The 24089-nt window shown below is 33.2% G+C and overlaps 1 protein-coding gene across 5 annotated transcripts in view; it reads left to right on the forward strand.

Annotated features, from left to right (window-relative positions):
* LOC114326687 (phospholipid phosphatase 5-like) overlaps positions 1-24089 on the forward strand; it is a 43770-nt gene that overhangs the window by 14639 nt on the left and 5042 nt on the right. For all 5 annotated transcript variants that reach the window (XM_028275097.2, XM_028275100.2, XM_028275102.2 and 2 more), the window contains one exon: positions 5722-5975. In XM_028275097.2, coding sequence (XP_028130898.1) covers positions 5722-5975 — 254 coding nt within the window. The remainder of the gene's footprint in view (positions 1-5721; positions 5976-24089) is intronic.

Consider the following 24089-nt stretch of genomic DNA (forward strand, 5'->3'; position numbering starts at 1 on the left):
GCTTGCCGAAGGCTGCCCAATAGGGTGGGTCGGTTCTCTAGTTTTTTAAATTTCACTTAAAATTTCACGTATTTTTTAAAGTTCATTTAAAAAAATACTTATTTAATTTAAACAACCTTATACCCCACCGCCAGGTTTTGTCCAGGTCCAGAAGGACCTCTAATACCCCTAAACACTCTACGCCTACGCACCGCCTACCTTTGACTGCAATAGACCGAACTGGATTATCGAGGAGAAAAGGAGCAATGATCGCTAGTGCAGTTCTTGAAGATATTGGATTGATATCCAAAAATGACAAGTCTATGTAATAGACAAGTCTAAATTAGATCGACAAAGAGAAAGGCAACGACTTGATTTACAAAAAAAAACATAAAGGATGATGCTAGTCTGCAAGCTCTCTATTTTGATGGTCGCAAAAATCAAACTATTCACATTCAAGAACAGGGAGAATCGTCATCTAGAAAAACCACCGTCGAAGAACTTAAAGTGTTATTGAAGGAACCTGGTAGCGACTATAGAGGGCACGTAACACCTCAAAATGGTACTGCAAAGACCATAGCATCAACGATTTTTAACTATTTAACAGAAAATAGGTGTCAATTAGCGAGTTAACTGCTGTTGGCTGCGGTGGTACTGTCGTTAACACTGGGCCCCACGGTTGTGTAATACATTTTATAGAATTGCGAGTACGTCATAAACGACCCTTGCAATGGAAAATATGTCAACTACATACAAACGAATTGCCACTGCGACATTTGGTTAGATATCTGGACGGAAATACCACAGGACCTCTATCATTCTCGTGTTCTATCGACAAACTTATTGAAACTTATGAGCGATTACCTGTTGTGTGCTACGAAAAATTCAAAGTTGAGTTGCCTGAGGTAAATTTAAAAGAACTAAGCAGCAATCAAAAATATTTATACCAGATGTGCACTGCCATATCTTCATAAAACTGTCCAAATAATTTAGCGAATAATCTTCCTGGAAAATTATCTCATGGAAGATGGCTAACTACGGCGAATCGTATTTTGAGGGCTACATTGCAGTAAAGAATCCTCCGCCTAGTTTAAAAATTTTAACAGAGTATATTCTGAGAGTATATGCTAAGTTTGGTTTTTAATAAAAACTGTACCAGTGTGTACATTTGGAACTCTTCACCTTTGGAAGCTAATTGAATATTCCAGATATTTAAGTGACGAACTAAAAGCTGTAGTTGACACTATAATCCAACGAAATGGCTTTTATGGCCATCCTGAAAATATTTTACTAACGATGATTTTTGACTCACGTAGTCATATAAGAAAATTAGGATACAAAAGAATATTAAAGTGCAGATCGAAAGCGAAATAAAATCTTATAAATTTGAATAACACTGCGAGAAAATTGTAAATTCCCAAGTTCAATAATTTTGAAGCGGAATCCTAGATTGATTGAATAAATTGGCAAGAGTGCAGATAATCGGAGCCGCTAATGACGAAAAATCTGGCTGATGAAGACATTCAAGAATTTATTAAAACTGGTAGCTATCCAGAAGGAGATTTATGGAAGTTCTCCTGCCATACACAGGCTGGTCAAAGAGGTGTCAAATTAGTGACGGAGCCATCTTTGGCCATATGTGGGTTTACTAATAGGGATGGTTGGATACGTACAACTATTTATAGCATCTAGAAGCAACATGCCAAAGTTTAATAACAAATCAGACTATGAAGTAGGAAATTAAAAATTGCTCATATGGTTGGGTGGATGGATGGGCAGTGGCAGATACCTCCCCGTGGTGAGTTCTAGGTTATTTTGTATATTTTAAACCACAAAATAAGCGAAGAGCTGCTCCAAAGTGGAAAAGTACTTGATTGTTTTTAGCCAAAGCTTGTCACGTACGGGGAGCTATAGTATAATGTACATACAGGGTGATTGATTAGTAGGGTAAAGCTCAATAGGTCCGCTATAGTAATAGATAGCAATAAAAGTTAATAACAAAAATTTTAGCCACCTTTGAATTTCACATTACAAAATTAGTTAGAATGTTACAGGGTGTTCGATAACACAGTAGCAGACCAAACTTATGTTTTTTTAAATGGAACACCCTATACTTTATTTTAAATTCGAAATCCTGTTAACTTCTCCATCACAAAAATATAAAGGTTTGTTATGTTATACAGGGCATTTACAGTTATAACCAATTTTATATGAAAATCGTAACAAGGTCAACTCCCTGTATAAATAAAAATAAGCAAAACAACAATGATTTATTAATGCCATATTTTTTAACGTATTGTCAAAATTTTCAAGAATGGTCGATATTGCTAATTTTCTTTATATCAAATACAGGGTGAGTCAAAACGCAAGTACATTATTTTCTCAGTAATTTTAAATGAAACAGCCTGTATTTTATATCACTATTGGAAAGTACCATTACCGTACTTTAATTTTTAGATAACATTCCCTAAGTTTAAATTTATTAGTTTTCGAGATATTTTCATTTTTCAATGGACCAGTAGCGTGGCCACCCAAATCACCAGAATTTAATAAACTGGACTGATTTTTTTGGGTTACTTTAAGAATGAAGGTTATAAAATGCCTCCAACAACAAGGGATGAGATGAAAAATAGAATACAAAGTGTATTTCGATGTGTTAATTTACAAATGCTCCGTAGAGTAAGTAGCTCATTCAATGATCGTTTTTAGGCGTACATAAATGTGTTAGGAGATAATTTTGAACACCTTATGTAATTAAATATTAAAAATATTTTATTAAAAGCAGCTTCTAATTTTTTCAAACATGTTTTTTTGCAAAATGTATTACTGATAAATTATGTTTCGTTCTTCATTTGTTACATTGTTACATTTACATACAAAAGTAGTGTTTAATTGTCTTCACAAAATATTGTATTTTGTGTTTGTGTGTTTTTTTGTTGTAAAATTTATTATTAATTTTCTTTGTATATTTGTTGCATTTACATAAAAAGATAGTTTTTAATTGTTTCAAAAATGTTGCATGTAGTGGTTGTGTTTTTGTTTGTAAAATGTATTACTAATAAATTATTTTTATTTCTTTATTTGCTACAGTGTTACATTTATTACCGGATTTATAATCAGTAATCTTCAATTGTCAATTCAGTCATGGCTTACTTAAAATTTAGATAAATTTAAACACCTAAAATAATTTGCTCTGAAAAATGAAAGTATCTAGAAAACTAATAAATTTGGGCATAGGGAATGTTATATAAAAATTAAAGTACGTTAATGTTACTTTTCAATAATGATATAAAATACAGGGTGTTCCATGTAACATTACTGAGAAAATAATGTACTTGCGTTTTGACTCACCCTGTATTTGATATAAAGAACCATTGCTGTTGTGCGTATTTTTATTTATACAGGGAGTTGAACTTGTTCCTATTTTCATACAAAATTGGTTATAACTTTGTAAATACCCTGTATAACATTACAAACCTTTATATTTTTGTGATGGAGAAGTTAACAGGATTTCGAATATAAAATAAAATATAGGGTGTTCCATTTAAAAAAACATAAGTTAGGTCTGCCACTGTGTTACTGAACACCCTGTAACATTCTAACTAATTTTGTAATGTGAAGCTCAAAGGTGGCTAAAATTTTTGTTATCAACTTTTATCGCTATCTATTACTATAGCGGAGCTATTGAGCTTTACCCTACTAATCAATCACCCTGTATATTAGTATAGTATATCATATCGCTGACTATTCGCGGTGTGCAAGTACTTGGAAGGGATAGGCGAAACGATCTTGCGCGAATAGCGGAGAAATATTGCAACTTTCTTAAATAATTCATATTGTCAACTGAAATTGTCAAATTGACGTACATTTCATACCTATTGTCATTTAAGAAGAAAAATTATATATTGCTTCACAATATTGATATGATATGCAATTATTATATAAAGGTAAATTTAATTAAATGTATTTTGCTTGCAATACTGCATTTTAATAACTAATTTTATTTACTACATACAATTGTTTACGTTTGAATAACACAACCTAAATCTTATTTTTTCTTTTTATTATTTTTTTTGGACTATGGCCTTGACAATTATCCAGTAACCAGGACCATATGATTGGCCAATGTAATTAAAAGTGCGAATAAAAGTTCAGAGCGTAGAAATAGGTGTCGCTTTTCCGAACTTGCACGGTCCCAATAGTAATGAGTGAGCCTGCACACACGGAAGCATTAGTTCCATGTATGCAGCCTCACTCATTACTATTAGAGCGATATGATATAATATACTATTATATTATTGGGACCGTGCAAGTTCGGAAAAGCGACCCCTATTTCTACGCTCTGTACTTTTATTCGCACTTTTAATTATATTGGCCAATTATATTAGTCCTGGTTACTGGATAATTGTCAAGGCCATAGTCCAAAAAAATAATAAGAAGAAAAAATAAGATGCAGGTTACGTTATGCAAACGTAAACAATTGTATGTAGTAAATAAAATTAGTTATTAAAATGCAGTACAGCAAGCAAAATACAATTAATTAAATTTACCTTTATATAATAATTGCATATCATATCGATATTGTGGAGCAATATATAATTTTTCGGCTTCAATGACAGAAGGTATGAAATATACGTCAATTTGACAATTTCAATTGACAATATGAATTATTTAAGATAGTTGCAATATTTGTCCGCGACTCGCGCACGGTCGTTTCTCGTTTCCCTTCCAAGTACTTGCACACCGCGAATAGTATAGCTCTCCGTGCGTACCAAGTTTTAAGGGCTGGCGGGGGGCCTAAATATATTTAAAAATTACAAATATTTTTTTAGGTAATAAGAGAACCATATTGCATTATTTCATAATACAGTGAAATTAATTTGTTGATTTAATTCTTTTTTGTTTTTTGAGGAGGCTGGCGGGGGGCTCCAATAGTGACGAAAAAAATTTAAAAAAATTTAAAAAAATTTGTACAAGTTAATTTTACCAATAGCAACTTTTTCAACTACAGGCGTTTTGAAGTTTAAAAAAAAAGTATAAAAACGACCCACCCTACTGTCCAAGTCAGTCTTATAAGACGGAGAAGCTCAACGATGTGGTTATCTTTTTCTATGCGAATTTCATGACCTACATAAATAAGCTGCCTTTCATTTTTCATTTTACTCATATTTTGAGTACACGGAACAAACCTTCGTTGGATTTGTTCCTGGACGAATAGACGGAATGTGACTGCATATTGTAGAGTCTCTTTCGCCTCCTTTATTCGTCATTTCCTTGCCGTATAAATTGTAAAAGGCAGGGTTTAAGAATATACCCAGAAATTGGTTCCACAAGAGGTTTCAGATTTATTGTTTCCATATGGGACTTCTCATTTCTTTCTTATTTTTATTGTGTTTATTATTTCGTATTATTTGCCCATTTCTTGCAAAATATCCTTGTTTGTTTTCTTCTGTGCCCATGCTATTCTAAGCATCCTGAATCAACCATTAATAATTTCAATATAAATTTAATATTTCTATAAGGCCGGATTTATGTTAGGACGGGGACGTGAACGACACGGCTGTCTTACACGGCACGTTTAAGAATCGTCTAATATGAAAAGCATTGCTAGTTTATCATTCAACGGAACGGGCCGACATCGGGAACGTGCGCTTTCTATTGTTCTACGGCACTTGCCGTCCACGCCCCGGTCGCCCCGTCGTAAGATAAATCAGCCTTAAATCTGATATTTTTGTTCCTTAGGTATGGCACTGATATAGATAATTGCGAGGGCGAATATCACGGACAAATGGACGGAAGGAAAAGTTTTCCCAGTGCACATGCTACTTTTATTTTTACTTGTATGGTGTATATGATACTTCATATCCATAACCGAATCGATTTAAAGAAACCTATATTTTTGAAAGGAATTGTTATCACGTTAAATAGTGTATTATTGATAGTAGCGTTGCTAGTGGCAGCTAGTAGAACTGCTGATTATCATCATCACTATTCAGGTAATAATAAATTGTATAGTATATAAAAATTGTATATTAGTACCAGCTATCTACGGGACTTATTAATCCTTTCGTTTACCGTCTCCTCAATTGAGGACAACCTACTCTATAATTTCTTGTATGTACTCTTGTAACAGATTGTCCCCGATTATGGACATCCTATTCCGTCCAATAAGTACTTGTGCTGAGATCTAACAGCTTTTAAACAAAATATTTAATTTGTTTAAATTTAATAAGTTATTTATATAGGTAGTTACTTATATGACTCTATACAGTGTGTATACAATGCAATATTCATTTCTGTATAAGTAAAAAAAAATTGTTTTGTAAGATACGATACATTACTTACTGAATAAAATACTTTAGTTTTTTTTGTCAGTATTTAAAAAAAAATATCTAATATTTTTACTCAATTGGCTCACGATATCCTCAAATGAGGACATCTTGTAGTGACCAAACTGAGCATTTTAAAAATGTAAAAAATATCAAAAATTCGCAAATAAATCATTCTCGCTATGTTGCAAATATCATACTTTTAGTTTAAAGAAATTTAATTCATGAACGAAAGGGTTGATATTCAGATAAGCGGCGTGCTTTTGTTCGAGATGTGAAATTACATAAACAGATCATTTCATAAAATAGACAGATCCCTTGTTTGTGGAATTACAAACCTCAAACAATATCACCCCGCTGAGTTGAATATTAATTAGTCTCTTAGATAACTGGTACGACTATATAGGGTGAGGCAGATAACTGGCCTATTAGAAATATTTAGAGAACTAAAAGCAACAGAATCATGAAAATTTGAATGAAGGGGTTTTAAAGGGTGATCTATTTAATGAAAATATTTTCATCAATTTTCCACTTCCGGTTATACCGGAAGTTGCTTAAAACTTCGTTTTTTTTAAGGGACACCCTGTATACTTTTACATTTTTAGATTCTACTCGATGTCTTCTTTCTTACAATATGCGGTTTTGTAATGTTATACAGGGTAGTTTAAAAGCTAATTACGTTTTTTTATTAATTTCGTAGCAACTTTCACACCCTGTAGAATTGTAGTTGTTGGATATCAAAAACTCTATTTATGTTAAAATGTTTTTTAATATAGTCTACTATTATTAAAAATTATTAGTATAGCTAAATGTTAAATTTTAGAATACAGGGTTGGTCGAAACCCGGAATGAAGATTTTCTGAATTTTCTTAAATGAAACACCCTATATTTTAGTATTGTAATGAAAATATATTTTATGGTACTTTTTTATTTCTTAAGCATTCCCCATACCTAAATGCTTTAATTTGTGTTTAATTGTTAATCGCGCCAAGAATGTTAACTACGTAGGTATTTTGATAGCTCAACCATTATCGGCAATTTTAAAGATCAGTCTAGATTAATATGTATTTATTTCCGAAAAATTATTTATGATTGAATGTTTTCACGGCCAAGCTAATAAAATTTCACGTATTTTTTGTTGAAATTAATGTTTGATTTGAATCACCAATAACTCACAAATTAGAGCAGTTAGGTATAGGGAATGCTTAAGAAATAAAAAAGTAGCCTAAAATATCATTTCATTACAATAATAAAATATAGGGTGTTCCATTTAAGAAAACTCAGAAAATACTCTTTCCGAGTTTCGACCAACCCTGTATAGTACAATTCAACATTTAGCTATACTAACAATTTTTAACAATAGTAGACTATATTAAAAATAATTTGAACATAAATAGAGTTTTTGATGTCAAACTACTACAATTTTACAGGGTGTGAATTTTGCTAGGAAATTAAGAAAAAAACGTAATTATCTTTTAAACTACCCTGTATAACATTACCAAACCTCATATTTTAAGAAAGAAGACATCCAGGAGAATCCAAAAATGTAAAAGTATACAGGATGTTCCATTTAAAAAAACGAAGTTATAAGCAACTTCCGGTATAACCGGAAGTAGCAAATCGATGAAAATATTTTCAATAAAGAGATCACTCTTCAAAACCCCTTCATTCTAATTTTCATGATTCTGTTTTCTTTAGTTCTCGAGATATTTCTAATAGGACTTTTATCTGCCTCACCCTGTATAGGATGTTGTTCTGAAGTTATGTCCTTGTGGAATTTTTATGATTAATTATTTAGTGGGAAACAAGCCACAATTAAATTGAAAAAATAATTTTATTAACGTTTCGAAGCCCAAATCGGGTTTCGTTGTCTAAATACAAAATACTATTAAAATAAACAAAAGCGTTAATAAAATACTTAGCAACAACATTTTTGTTTATTTTAATAGTATTTTGTATTTTGACAACGAAACCCGATTTGGGCTTCGAAATGTTAATAAAATTATTTTTTCAATTTAATTGTTGCTTATTTCCCACTAAATAGTTAACCTGTATAGGATATTTCTATATTCGACGACCGATGCTCTGTACCAGAGAGCTCTCTCTATTGGATAAATTTTGATATACGAACATGAATCTTTAAAGAACTTAGTTGTTGAGATACAAGTAGCTAAAAATTGATTCTTCTTCTTTGTAATTTATTCCTATTGTATGATTTTTTAAAACAATTTCTTTTATACAGGGTGATTCATTAAGAATGTCAAATCTTTGAGATGTAGATTCTAGACCTCAAAATATTAAGATTTAACTCAAATCATTTAAATAAAATGTGGCACGTTACTGAATTAATTTTATTTAAAAATTTAATAACTATTTTTAATTTTTACCCAGGACTTTAAAACTATTTGACATATCCTTGTCATACTTGGCAGAAAATATAGGTACTGTACATCCTACAGTATAATTCCTCTTAACCGGCTTCGCATTAACCGGCCGACGGATTAACCGGCCTGTTTACAACAGCCGAACGCCAAGAAATTCACCGGCGCGGCGAGGCGATTCGGCTTCCCCGGACGGTAACCGACGGCAAACATGAAACAGCAGTCAATCGACTTTACTGTGTGGACGTGTTTTCGCGACGTTCGATAAACTGTGTACTTGTCGTTTTGATCAGTTTGGTTTGTTTCTGCTGTGGGTACGCACGTACATAACATACTTTCCCAATGAGTGCAAAGCGTAAACGAATTGTGGTTTCGATGGAGACACGGTTAAAAGTGCTAAAGCGGATTGATAATGGTGAATCAGTGGCGAAAATATGTGCAGAATTTAATGTTAGAAAAAGCACGGTAAATGACTGGCGAAGAGATAGACGGTCCATTGAGGAGTTTTGCTCGAAAATGGAATCTGATAAAAATCTGGGTAGCCGTTGTACGAGAAAAAACCGATTTGCGAGGTAGTCGATGAAGCTTTGTGGATCTGGTTTCTTCAGGAACGTAGAAGAGGTACACCGATTGGCGGCCCAATTTTGAAAGAACAAGCTTTGGCTATCCACCACAAGATTAATAATGGAGGCGAATTTGTGGCAAGTGATGATTGGCTTAATCGATGGAAGAAGCGACACGGAATTCACTTCGCACACGTAAGTGGAGAAAAACTGTCTGCTGATTCTTCTGGTGCGACAGAATTCAAGACTAAAGTTTGGTGAAATGATTGAAACAGAGCAATTATCTCCAGAACAAGTTTATAATATGGAAGAGACCGGGCTAAACATTAAAATGTTACCAGAAACTTTTCTAGGCAGTCATGAACAGTCTGCTTCTGGCTTTAAAAAGAACAAAGAACGTATAACAGTGGCCGTTTTTTCGAATGCAACAGGGACTCACAAAATCCCTCTTTTTGTTATTGGCAAGTCTGCTAAACCACGAGCATTCAAAAACTTGAGTCCATCTTCCCATCCGGTCTATTATAAGTCACAAAAATCAGCGTGGATGAATTCAGACTTGTTTAAAGAGTGGTTTAATTTAGAATTTGTTCCAAAACTTAAAAAAAAAATTAAAAAGTGTAAACTTGCCTATCAAATCAATTCTAGTGGTAGACAATGCTCCAACCCACCCTCATGACTGCGATGTAGATGACATAAAATTAGTTTTTCTTCCTCCTAATGTGACAAGCTTAGTGCAACCGATGGACCAAGGACTGATCGAAAGCTTAAAGGGACGATACAGGCATAAACTTGTTTCTGAAATTCTGCAACATTCGGAGAGTGAAGACAAAGTTCTTTTAGAAGTCATCAAAAATATCAATATCAAAGACGTTATCTATATGTTACCTACAGCATTTCAAGAAATACCCTCTTCAACTTTTGTTAAATCTTGGAGAAAACTTTGGCCAGATGTTGAGAATCTAGTAGTGATCTCGAATATTGCAGGGACTGAAGAAGAAGAAAACAAATCCACTGTACAAGACCTTCAAAAGTTATCGGGTAACGAAGCATTACAGCCAGAAGATGTGGAAAATTGGATGATAAACTGTGATGATCAGCTTGAAAATGAATTTTTAAATGATGACGAAATCATAGATGTAGCAACCAAAGAACCAGAGGAATATGATTAGAGTAGTGACGTTGAAGAAGAGGAAACGGTTTCTCACGAAAAAGCCAAAAATGCAATGGAAATTGCATTAAAATACATTGAGCAGCAACATGAGTCAACAGCATTAGACGTTTTGGTGATTAGAAAATGGAGGGATGTCGCATACAGAAATTCATTGAAGGTTAAAAAGCAGAAGAAAATTACAGACTTTTTAAAAAAATAATTACTTTTTAAACTTGTCCATATTTGTTGATGTATCTATGTAGCACATTAATGTATGTAAATACATACATTATGCATGTAAAAAATACTTCTTAATTTTTTTATATGTACATATGTATGCAAGTAAAGTACACTTCGGATTAACCGGCCAAAACGGCAACCGGCCAGGTATGAAGTCCCGAGGTGACCGGTTAAGAGGAATTGTACTGCTACTAAATTATGATAAATAAACTTTTCTGGCTACTACCAGAGGCGTACGACAGGGGAAAGTGAATGGTTGACCCTTCCCAAATTCTACGCCACTGGCGGAATTGCTATGTAGCACAATGTTTCGATTCTCCAATACTTTCTATGCAAATAATTTGAAGTTAAAAATGAAACGGCATAGCTATTTTGATTAATGTATTGTGCCCCTTCATTTTTAAGTTTAGTGTAGGAAACAAAGGTTGAACCTTGCAAAATGGACACAAGTCCGGTTTAACTTTTTTTTTTGGAATATCAAGGGTTGCTTATTATAAGATTAACTTTTTCTGAAAAAATTTCGCCCCGGAACCCCCATTTTCACCCCCTTAAAGGGGGTAATTTGTGGTTTTTGCGGAACGTAGCCCTTCCTGTACCTTTTACAAAAAATTTCTTATATAGAAATATGAAAAGGACTATATTTTGTACTATTTATTTCCCAACAGCATCTGTCTATCATCCACCGTTTAGCGGAGGTGGCGCCCCAAAGTTGACAAGTTTTTAAAAAAAGGTGTTTTTAAAAAAATATATTTTTCCCTAACTGTAACGGAAATTAAGAAGAAATCCTGCGGCGATTATTCACAAATAATTGATTGATTTTGTGGTATAGGTTTAACTTAAGGGTAATTGCCCTTTTTTTAATTACAGGGTGTTACATTTTAAAAAACCCCTTTTTATACCATCTGAACCGTTTATGCTAGAGTAAAAAGACTTTCAGCGATTACCCATGTACTGGTGTACATTTTTTCCCCGGAACCACCCCAAAAAAGGAAGAATTAATAAATAAAGTGATTTTCTTGGAATCCTTCACACACAATGCCCTTTATTAATATGCTTTATATATAATTTTGTGCACGTTATTATTACTCATGCATGGACACCAAAAGCGATTTCCTAGTACAACCCTTGTAGCCAAAAAAAAAATAAATAAAAGGGGGATTGAAATTTTTTTTGTTTTTTGCTTTTTGATCCATATAGGCATATGCTTCATCAATAGTGCTTTTCAAAAATATATATGGTTATTGCAACATCCCTGCGGAAATCACCCCTATCCTTGAAAATATACTGCAGAAACTACCCCTATCCCTTGGCGAGCATGTTTTTACGATTTTCTCATTACCTATGCATTCTTTTTAAACAAAACTTATACAAGGTTAAAGACCACTATTTACTCTAAAAATTAGGTCCTATTCATTTTTTTGTATAAGCAACCGTTAACCGTTACGGCACAGTGGCGCCGTAAACCTCATATATGCTTTGGCGGGCTCCAGTTTTTGTTTGTTTTTTCGTAATCTGTTCGTTTTATTGATAAAGGACTTATGTAAAATAAAACAACACAGTGTAACACAAATTATGACGTATGCACATTTTACAATCTTTGCGCCCCAAAGCCACAGTGGTGGCCCAAAATCAATTTTTGCATATTTTCGCCACCTACACGCATTTTATTGCATTAATGCTACCTTAATAGCACAATATTTACCCTTAGGTGGTCACTAAACAATGGCGGATCCAGGGAGGGGTGATGGGGGTAATCACCTCCCCCACCCTTCTCAAACCAAGTGATATTATATTCAAAGATTATAAAAATATTCATTTATTTTTATAGAAATTTAACAAATTGGCACCGCCCTCTTAACGATGCTGGAACCGTCACTGTCGCTAAAGCATAAAAAGTCATTCTTATAAAAATGATATTAATATAAGTATTTCTATAAAAATAAATGAATATTTTTATATTCTTTAAATATAATATCACTTGGTTTGAGAGCGGTGGGGGTGATCGCCCCCATCACCCCTCCCTGGATCCACCACTGCTTAGCGACCACTTAGGGGTGAATATTGTGCTATTAAGGTAGCATTAATGCAATAAACTGCGTGTAGGTGGCGAAAATATGCAAAAATTTATTTTGGGCCACCACTGTGGCTTTGGGGAGCAAAGAATGTAAAATGTGCATAGGTCATAATTTGTAGATAACACTGTGTTGTTTTATTTTACATAAGTACTTTATCAATAAAATGAACAGATGATGAAAAGAAACAAAAACTGGAGCCCGCCAAAGCATATATGAGGTTTACGGCGCCACTGTGCCGTAACGGTTGCGGTAACGGTAACGAAAAAAATGAATAGGTCCTAATTTTTAGAGTAAATAGTGGTATTTAACCTTGTATAAGTTTTGTTTAAAAAGAATGCATAGGTAATGAGAAAATCGTAAAAAAATGCTCGCCAAGGGATAGGGGTAGTTTCTGCAGTATATTTTCAAGGATAGGGGTGGTTTCCGCAGGGATACTGCAATAACCATATATATTTTTGAAAAGCACTATTGATGAAGCATATGTCCATATGGATCAAAATGCAAAAAACAAAAAAAAATTCAAACCCCCAGTTTATTTATTTTTTTTTGGGTACAGGGGTTGCACTAGGAAATCGCTTTTGGTGTCCATGCATGGGTAATAATAATGTGCACAAAATGATATATGAAGCGTATTAATAAAGGGCATGTGTGTGACGGATTCCAAGAAAATCACTTTATTTATTAATTCTTCTTTTTTTTTGGGGTGGTACTGGGGAAAAAATAGGGGTACATTATACAAATTAGTAAATAGCACCAGTACATGGGTAATCGCTGACAGTCTTTTTACTCTAGGATAAACGGTTCAGATAGTATAAAAAGGGGTTTTTTAAAATGTAACACCCTGTAATTAAAAAAAGGAAAATTACCCTTAAGTGAAATCTATACCAAAAAATCAATCAATTATTTGTGAATAATTGCCGGTGGATTTCTTCTTAATTTCCGTTACAGATAGGGAAAAATATATATTTTTTTAAAACATCTTTTTTTAAAACTTGTCAACTTTGGGGCGCCACCCCCGCTAAACGGTGGATGATAGACAGATGCTGTCGGGAAATAAATCGTAGAAAATATACTCCTCTTCATATTTCTATCAAAGAAATTTTTTGTAAAAGGTATAGGAAGGGCTACGTTCCGCAAAAACCACAAATTATCCCCTTTAAAGGGGTGAAAAGGGGGTTCCGGGGCGAAATTTTTTCAGAAATAGTTAGTCTTATAATAAGCACCCCTTGATATACCAGAAAAAAAAATAAAACCGGACTTGTGTCCATTTTGCAAGGTTCAACCTCTGTTTCCTACACTAGTTCAAATATCTCGAAAACTAATGATTTTATCGGTACGGATGAAGTGATGAAGAGTATATTCTTTGCATAGAAAGTATTGGAGAATCGAAAAATTGCACCAGAAAAGTAATTCCGCCAGTGGCGTAGAATGTGGGAAGGGTCAACCATTCACTTCCCCCTGTCGTACGGATCTGGTACTAGTCAGAAAGGTTTATATTTTAGTAGATTGTACAGTATCTACACTTTCTGCTAAGTACGATATGGATATGTCAAATACTTTTAAAATACTGGATACAAATTGTTAATATTTATGTGATAGGGATGTTTGATTTAAAAATTTTAAAAAATTTTTGTACCTAGTACTTTAAAAGTATTTGAAATGGCCGTATCATACTTCCCAAAAAGTGTAGGTACTACACACCTTACTAATTTATGTTAAATAAACGTTTCTGGCTACTACCAGAGGCGTACAGGGGAAAATGAATGGGTGAACCTTCCCAAATTCTACGCCACTGATGAAATTGCCATTTTAGCATAATTTTTAGATTCTCCAATACTTTCTATGCAAATAATATACTCATCATTAGTATCGATAAAATCCTTAGTTTTAGAGAATTTTAGAATTTGGGAAGGGTAAACCATGCACTGTCCCCTGTCGTACGCCTCTGGTAGTAGCCAGAAACGTTTGTATATCATAATTCAGTAGGGTGTACGGCAACTACACTTTATGCAAAGTATGACAAGGATATGTCAAATAGTTTTAAAGTACTGGGTAAAAATGGTTATTAAATTTTTAAATAGAACACCCTGTAACTCAGTAACGAGGCACATTTTATTTACCTAAGTGATTTGGGTTAAATCTTAATATTTTGAGGTCTAGAATCTACAACTCAGAGATTGGACATTCTTAATGAATCACCCTGTATTATTGAAATATTATTGTTCCATTTCTTTCTAGGTCGGCTTATCCTTCTTCTTTTGAGTGGTTTAAGTCCTGTTTCTAGGGTTTACGTCATAACACTCAGACCTACAGATTTGTATACGCGTGTTTTTGTTTCTATTTTCAAGTGTTTATTTCTCCATATTGTCTCTATTCTGCTTACTTTTGTCAGTTATTCCCTTACTTCTTCAGCACCATTGTTGTCACTTAATATCATCATCATCAATGGTGCTACAGCTCTATGAAAGAGCCTCGACCTTCCCAAGTCTAATACGCCAGTCAGTCCTATCCATTACCAACCGTTGCCAGTTTGCTGCGCCTATTTTTCTCCCATCCTCATCTACACCATCCTTCCATCTGAGTTTTGGCCTACCCCTATTTCTACTTCCCACAGGTTGTGACATAAGGAATCTTCTAGAAGGGTTGTTCTGCTGTGATCTTGCTAGATGTCCTGCCCATCTTAGTCCTCCTATTCTTATAAGGGATACTACGTCTTTACCACCAATTTTTTGTTTATATCTGTGGTGTACCTCGTAGTTATACCTCCTCCTCCAGACACCATTTTCACAGATGGCACCGAATATTCCTCTTAGGATCCTTCGTTCAAATATAAGCAGAAAGTTTTCATTTACCTTGGAAATGATCCATGCCTCTGATCCATATGTCAACACTGTAGACCTGGATCCCGCGTAAGAAAAAAAAGTTGATTAATAGCAAGCTGAAAATTTGTTAATAGCTTAACGGTGTCTAGTCGGACAAACATTGATGCACGGGAACACTGAAACAGGGGAAGTTTTAACGGTGGAGCATGATAAACGTGTCGTCCTGGAAAGTTTATGATGGTGAAAAATAGCAAGTTGTTTTTAAGTTTATTCAATAGCCAACGTTATATAATATATGAAAAAATGTTTGTCCGACAAAAAGGTTGGGCATTTTAACGAGTCCGACACGTAGAACATGTCACATCACAGGAACTATGTTGGTGATGAATAGCAGTCTGATTTTTGCATGAGAGTTTAATGAAAGGCTAAAAAAGCAATTGGAAGTTCTGTCGGACAAAATGAATGGGAAATTTTCCTAGTCGGACATTCTAAACATGTAAGATATAGACAAAAATGTTGGTGATAAATAGCAAGCTAATTTTGATTTGTTTATGTACAAATTATATTTTGTAACGCAAAAAGTTATATGTCGGACAAAAAGTTTGGGCAAATCGAAGGAAATAAATAAAAAACATTTTTTCAGAATGACTTACACCCGATTTCACCAACGATACCTAAATAGTTGCTTTATTAAGTAATTCTTATCGATAGGAACTGCCTAAGTCAATACTTAGAAACAATCGCGTTTCACAACTAAAAGCAATGCTTATCTAGGAAATGCTTTCCTAGGTATTACCTTGGGTACGTTTGAACTATTGTTGATAAATAAAAAGAAGAATAAGATGACATTACCTTACTTTTCGATTATTTGTCATTATTGTTTGTTTGCCAAGTTGGTTTTATTCAGTTTTGTACTGTTATAGTTATTTTATTTAGCAGCTAGTTATTTGTGAATTAAGTTTGTTTAAGTTTTGTATGGGCCATTCCACGAACATACGCCTGTTTTGGATTACTTCGACAACAATTATTTTACTGTGCAACATAAGAAGTACGAAAGTAAATGGCGCTAATAATTATTCCAATAAATAACAATGTAATTTGCAATTTACTGGAATAGGGTATATGTTATTTGTATAATATGTACAGTGAAATGGAGGAAAATAAAAGAGTTGTCAATTCCACATAAGTATTATGACGAAAAATTAAAGTTAGTTGAATTGTCGTTAATATAATTTTAAAATAAATATGTTGAAAATTGCTTCTTTTATTATTAATTTTTAATGACACACTTTTAGTGATATCATGAATGGGATTTGAAACACAACACTAGTTTGTTAGGTAGTAGGTAGACTATCATCCATAATTTTGTCAATAGACCTGTAAAAAACTCCAAATGATTTTTTATATTTTCCAACACATATTATATTGTTAATATAAAAGATAATACAAAATTACAACTACTAATATACCTAATATTACAGAATAACAGAAAAATTAAGGTAGGAATCAAATTATTGACAAACGTCACAAGTACATTAGTCAAAATTGTAAAAACATAACCTGACTGTCAACGATAAGTAATACCTAAAGTTTAGGGAGATCGAAAACCGTATCCTAACGTAAGGTAATGCTTAAGCGGTTTAGGCAATTCTTATCGTATGGTGAAATCGGTTTTAGAGTTAGGAAGTACTTAAACCCACTTAGGTAATTCTTAAATATTTAGGTATCGTTGGTGAAATCGGTTTTAGAGTTAGGAAGTACTTAAACCCACTTAGGTAATTCTTAAATATTTAGGTATCGTTGGTGAAATCGGGCATTAGTCACATATTGATAAAGCTATTTTAGTTTTATATTATTATTTATATTCACATATTTGCATGTGCATATATATATATACATGCACACTCCAAAAACAGTGAGGTAAGTATCAATGCATGTATATATTGCAAAACAATTATTTTTTTGGGTGGAGTTTGTTCTAGATATTCTCCAAATGACAATAAAAAATGTCAAAGAACATGTGAAAGCAATCTCTTAGGGTTTTATAATTAGGCGCATCAGAAAGTACGGAAAATTTTCTACAAAAAACGTTGTATACATTTTTTTCCATACTTAAATCTTAACCCTGTAAACGACATTGAAAAATGTGAAGAGTCTAAAACTTCGGTGCTTATAAGAATAGACGTAAATATGACACATTATGCTTAGAAGTATGTATTAGAAGGCTGCATTTGTCAGTGTCACACTTTGTGCTATACAAAGTAGTATTTGAAAGTACATGGTCTCTGAGTTTCTGTTTGCCACGTGTGTTGGAAATTAAAATTTATATTAACTATGGAGTGTTTTTGTGTCTATTTTTGAGTGTCAACAGTTTAAATTTTAAGTCGCCAAATCAAAAGTGAAACCATTCAACGGAACATTTTTGAGTAATTTTCTAACATTTTAGAAAGTTAGTAAAATACTTGGTCATCAATTCAATGAGGTTCAGTTGCCAGATAATTGTGAAAGTTCTATTGAATATCATTCTTCGTGCTATAATGCTTTGCTTGATTGAAAAAGGGTACCTAAAGAAATTATTACTAAAATTGTATAACGTAATTTTTCTCAACTTTCTACAAATAAAATAATAATGTAATTGATATGTCACATGGCCAAAAATAATTTGCTGCCAAAATAAATCGATTAGTTTAAATTTGAAGTTACGATTGCAATTTATTATGAATTATTGTCAAAAGTGACAGTTTTTCTTAAATGGAAATGTATTCATAGACATAAGGGTAGACAGGGAATACAGTGCAAAAAGTCTATAGGTGGTCTATCTATCTCTTTTAACCAAGCGATCCTGCACATGTTTCAGACAAAGATAGCTAGACCATTCAATCCATAATATAATTTGCCTGATCAGTGAGGTATCTAAATGATGTTGAGATAAATCGAAAGATATCGATTGTAATTGATTGCAGGTACTTTTGACATAGAATAATCACCCCTTATGGAAATTTCAAAAATTATTTTTTTAAATTGTCCGACTACAAAATCTACCCCTTATTTTTTTCCGACAACAGTCATTCTTGGTAAGGAATAATTTACTTAATTACATTTCGTCTTTGTCGGAAAGCTATTTATCACCAGCATTTTGGTCTATATCTTACCTATTTAGAATGTCCGACTACGAAAACTTCCCATTAATTTTGTCGGACAGAACTTCCAATTGCTTTTTTAACCTTTCATTAAACTCTCATGCAAAAATCAGACTGCTATTCATCACCAACATAATTTCTGTGATGTGACATGTTCTACGTGTCGGACTCGTTAAAATGCCCAACATTTTTGTCGGACAAACATTTTCGCATATATTACATAACGTTGGCTATTTTTCACAATCATAAACTTGTCTGGACGACACGTTTATCATGCTCCACAATTAAAACTTCCCCTGTTCCAGTGTTCCCGTGCATCAAAGTTTGTCCGACTAGACACCGTTAAGCTATTAACAAATTTTCAGCTTGCTATTAATCAACTTTTCTTTCTTACGCGGGATCCAGGTCTACTGGTTGTATAAGGATTTTGTATATGGTTATTTTTGTTTTTTGGCTTAAGTTTCTGCTTCTCATATGTCTACTCAGTCCAAAATAGCATTTGTTTGCTAGGATTATCCTTCGCTTGATTTCTTCCATCATGACGTTCTCCTTGGTGATCAGGTGCCTAAGTATGTGAATTTGTGCACCATTATAAAGGTAGAGTTTTCAACCGTGAATTGGTGACCGATGTTTCTGGCTCTATTGTTGGGTGTTGATGCCATCATCTTAGTTTTCTCCTCGTTTACTTGCACGCATATTTTTTGAGGCATTTGAGAAGGTGGTATATATACATTTCTTCTAGTTTGCGCGTTGTGTGGACAAAATTTGGGATGATTTATTAAACATATTTCCTCTGTTGTCTATTCGGGCATCTCTGACTGCCTTTTCCAGAGCTATGTTGAAGAGGAGACACGCCAGCGCATCTCCCTGTCGCAACCCAACATGCGTTTCAAATGTCTGTGATTGTTCTCCCTGTATTTCGACTTTACAAACAACTTTACGCATTGTAGCCTTAACCAATCTTATCAGTTTATCAGGGATGTGGAGTTCATCCATGGCTTCATACAATTTATTTCTTAGAACACTATCATAGGCCGATTTAAAATCTACAAAAAGATGGTATGTGTCGATATTGAATTCATTGGTTTTTTCCAGTATTTGCCTTAGCACAAAGATCTGGTCTATTGTTGATCGACCAGGCCTAAAACCACTTTGATATTCTCCAAGAAGCTCCTCCGAATGTGGACTAAGGCGACTATATAAGATACTCGAAAATATTTTGTAGGCTGTATTAAGGAGGGTTATTCCCCTATAGTTTCTACATTCCAATTGATCACCCTTTTTGTGTAACGGGAAAACGATTCCAATAGACCACTCTTCCGGGATTTGTTCCTCATTCCAGGCTCTCAGTATTATTTTATATATTGATTAGCCAGAGTAGTACCTCCATATTTAATAAGTTCCGAGGGAGATTTATTATTTTTTAGGTGTTTGATTGCATCCCGTACTTCTTGAATTGATGGAGGTTCTATTGTTGCTTGCTCCTGGGGGTGGTTGATTTGGATTTTCTACTTTGATAGTAAGTAGTTCTTTATAGTGTTCCACCCACCTTTTCAATATTTCTTCTTTTGTATTGAGTATGTGCCCCTCCTTATTATTACATAGTCTTAGCCTTGGTTTGAATTCCTTTCTTGCATTATTCAGAGTTTTATAGAATTTTCTTGTTTGATTTTCCTTTTTTAATGTCTAAAGTTCTTCCAGTAATCTATTTTCATAGGTTCGCTTTTTTCTTCTATGAATGCACTTCTCTTCTCTTCTAAGGTCTTTATATTTTTGTTGTTTGTCACATAAAATTTATTTTGTGCCCTTAAGCTCAAAATTTTCTTCTTTTTTATTAAGTTAAAGTTGTCGAGACTTCAAGAAGTTCAAACTTCTTCTTCAACTTTAATCTTCTATCGAATGTAGGAAATCATCATGGTTATGCGGATTCTGTTGACCACCGCTCTAAATAGTTCTGCACTATTATATTCCAACCATTCCCTTAAGTTCTTAAGCCAGGATATCATTCATCTTCCACATCTCGCTTTCCTCGAATTTTGTCTTGCGTAACTAAGTTGTAATAATGAATATTTTTGCCCTGTCGTTACATGTCATAAGTTCTTAAGTTTTCGTCTTTTGAGAGTTAATATTATTTATGCTTCCTTTTCTATCCTTCTCGTTAATTCCACGTTGGACACTCTTTGTATCCACGATATTCGCAGGATTCTTCTTTAACACCAAAATTTATAAGCGGTCAACTTATGTATATGCACTTGTTGTAGCGTCCACGCTTCCAATCCATAAGCTTGTTTAAGTTAATTGAAGATACTTTTTAAGTTTAATGAACGATGCACGTGCTAATTCAATACTTGTATCAATTTCTTTGGTTTGATCTATATTTGGTGTTATCTATGTTCCTAAGTATTTGGATGTATGCAAACATATAGTATCGTCAATAAGCAATTGAATGTTTCTTCTGCGTGGTTTGTTCCATGGCTTCCTGTGCTCTTCTGCGGCAGTCATGGCTAGCAAAACTCCATACTTTCGAATTCATATGGATGTGAGTCTGCATATTTAGTTCAGACTGACTTCAACTTTTGCGTGGGTTAACCAGAGATTACCACAAATCAAGATGTTAATATAAGTACACAGGAAGTACGAAAAACACTCGAAAAACTGAAGAACAGAAAAGCTGCAGGTTAGGCTAGGACGGAATACCAAACGAATTACTGTTATACTGTGGAGCTGGAGCAGGAATGACAGAACAATTAATAACATTTTAATTAACAAAATCATAAAACACAATAAAATACCAGAAGAATGGAAAACGGGCGAACTAATTCTACTATTCAAAAAATGAGATAAAAAACAGCCAGAAAACTACACAACAACTTGTTAATATAGGTACCTTAAAACGTACAACTAAAATTCTACTACAAGAACTTATTAATCATAGGATAAGTTTAGCAGATGAACAACAAGGTTTTTGTACTGGAAGATGATCTAAAGATGTGAATAAAGCAATGGCTATGTCTCTTTGACTTGAAGAAGGCATTTTGACCCAGTAAGACTTAAAGATCCAGTAGTCCATCTTCTGTATAATAAAAAAGTTCCCCTAGGTATCATAAAAACTTGAAAAAATCTACCAAAACAACAAAATGGAAGTCAGAATAGATGGACAACTTACAGAACCTATAGACATAGGCAGCGGAATAAGTCCTTTATTGCTCTTTAATTTAATCATGGATGAAATAATCAAAAGCGTCCACAAAGAAAGAGGATACGGAATGGGAAACAAAGAAGTAAAAATACTCTGTTACGCAGACAACGCAATGTTGATAGCCCAAGATAAAGATAGTCTGCAAAGATTAGTCTACGGATTTAACATAAAAGCAAATGAATTCAATATGACAATTTCATCTCAGAAAACTAATACAATAGTAGGTAATCAGCAAAGAACCAATCAGATGTAAAATAGAAATTGATGGTATCAGTGTTGAAAAAGTAATGAAAAGAGAATACCTTGCAATTACATTGTCAAGCTACGAAGACCTAGACCAAGCAGTGAGAAATCAAGTACAAAAAGCAAATAGGCTGGCAGGATATCTTAATAACACTATATTAGACCAGTAAGGATCTGTTTTTAGGTGGATGTGAGAGGTGGCATTCAGATTTTTGCGGATAAAGTTAGGTGATAACTTCGTTAATAATAATTGATTTATGCTCCTTCTTAAATATGCCCGGAACATCATTAAAAAAAAATAAAATATTAAAAAATTTCAAAAAATTTCGTTTTTTTTCTATTTTTTTTGCTTATAACTTTAAAACGATTGATTTTGGAACAAAGTCGTATAGGAGTAAAACAAAGATAATTAAATTTTCTATCAGATGCGACTGGTTAAAAATGTCTTAATTTATCACCCTTGCTGCAAAATAGCAATAAATATAAAATAAGGGGACAAAACAAGCCTGTCCTTATTCAATGAGTTTCCATCACTTAGGTTACACTTGGAACCTTCCTAATTCGCTTAAAAAATTTTTGTAATGTGCTAAAATCCTACACTAAATTTCATTAAAATTGACTTACTAGATTTTGAATAATAATTTTGCAATCTAAACTTTTTTTAAAAAATTAAAATTTTTTAAAATCTGGCACAACAAAAAAATTGAACATACAAAGATTTGTCAATTTTTTTACATATAAAGAAGCACTCCACCTATCTAATGCACTTTACAGAATTGAAATCGGATTGTTTAAGCAGCCTCAGCAATGTTTTAAAGTTATAAACAATTTTTTCGCTTATAAACAAATTAGTCCTGTGGACAGGAGGGGGGGTGCTACGGGCTCCTTTATTTAGATGGACTTACCCAAGATTTTTATGTATTTTTTGACCCGTAGAACACGATTTTTTTGGGTAACAGTTGATCCGGATGTCGATAAGATTGTTATAAACAAAGAACTTGAGGAATTACATAACATCGATTTTTTGCAAAACAAAACATTTTTTGTATTTCTTGGGTAATTCTAAGCAAAAAATGTTCTTACAAGTTTTTTCGTAGGATGCATAGTTTTCAAGATAAACGCAGTGGAACTTTCAAAAATTCGAAAAATTGCAATTTTTGAACGCGAATAACTTTTGATTAAAAAATAAAATAGCAATTCTGCTGACAGCATTTGAAAGTTTAAGTCAAATTATACTGGTTTTAATTATTTGCATTGCTAAAAAATTTTTTTATTATTAGTTTTAATTTAAGCCAAAAATTGTTTATAAGTTTAAAACATTGCTGAGGCCCCTTAAATAATCCGATTTTAATTCTGTAAAGTGTATTAGATAGGTAGAGCACCTCTTTATATGTAAAAAAATTAGACAACTTCTAAATGGTCTACTTTTTGTTCAGAAAGATTTTAAAAAATTTGAACTTTTTTAAAAACATTTAGATTGCAAATTTATTATGCAAAATCTATTAGGTCGATTTTAATGAAATTTGGTACACGGTTTAAGTATGCTACAAAGAATTTCCTATTACTAAGGTATTAAGTGCCACCAAAGTTGTTAAAAACATTGAATAACAACAGGCGTATTTTGCCCCCTTATTTTGTATTTATTGCTATATTGCAGAAAAGGTAATACGTTAAGACATGTTTGACCAGTCGTATATCATACAAAATTCAATTATCTTTATTTTATTTCTATACGACTTTGTTCCAAAACTAATCGTTATAAAGTTATAAGCAAAGAAAGCAGAAAAAAATCGACGTTTTTCGAAATTTTTAAATATTTTAATTTTTTTATTAATGTTCCGGGTATATTTGAGAAGAGCATAAGTAAATTATTATTACTGAAGGTGTCACCTAACTTTATCTACAAAAATCCGAATGCCACCTTTCACATCCAAAAATAGACGTTTTTTCACAGATCCTTACTGGTCT

This window comes from Diabrotica virgifera, chromosome 5, assembly GCF_917563875.1.
Source record: "Diabrotica virgifera virgifera chromosome 5, PGI_DIABVI_V3a".
Taxonomy (NCBI): domain Eukaryota; kingdom Metazoa; phylum Arthropoda; class Insecta; order Coleoptera; family Chrysomelidae; genus Diabrotica; species Diabrotica virgifera.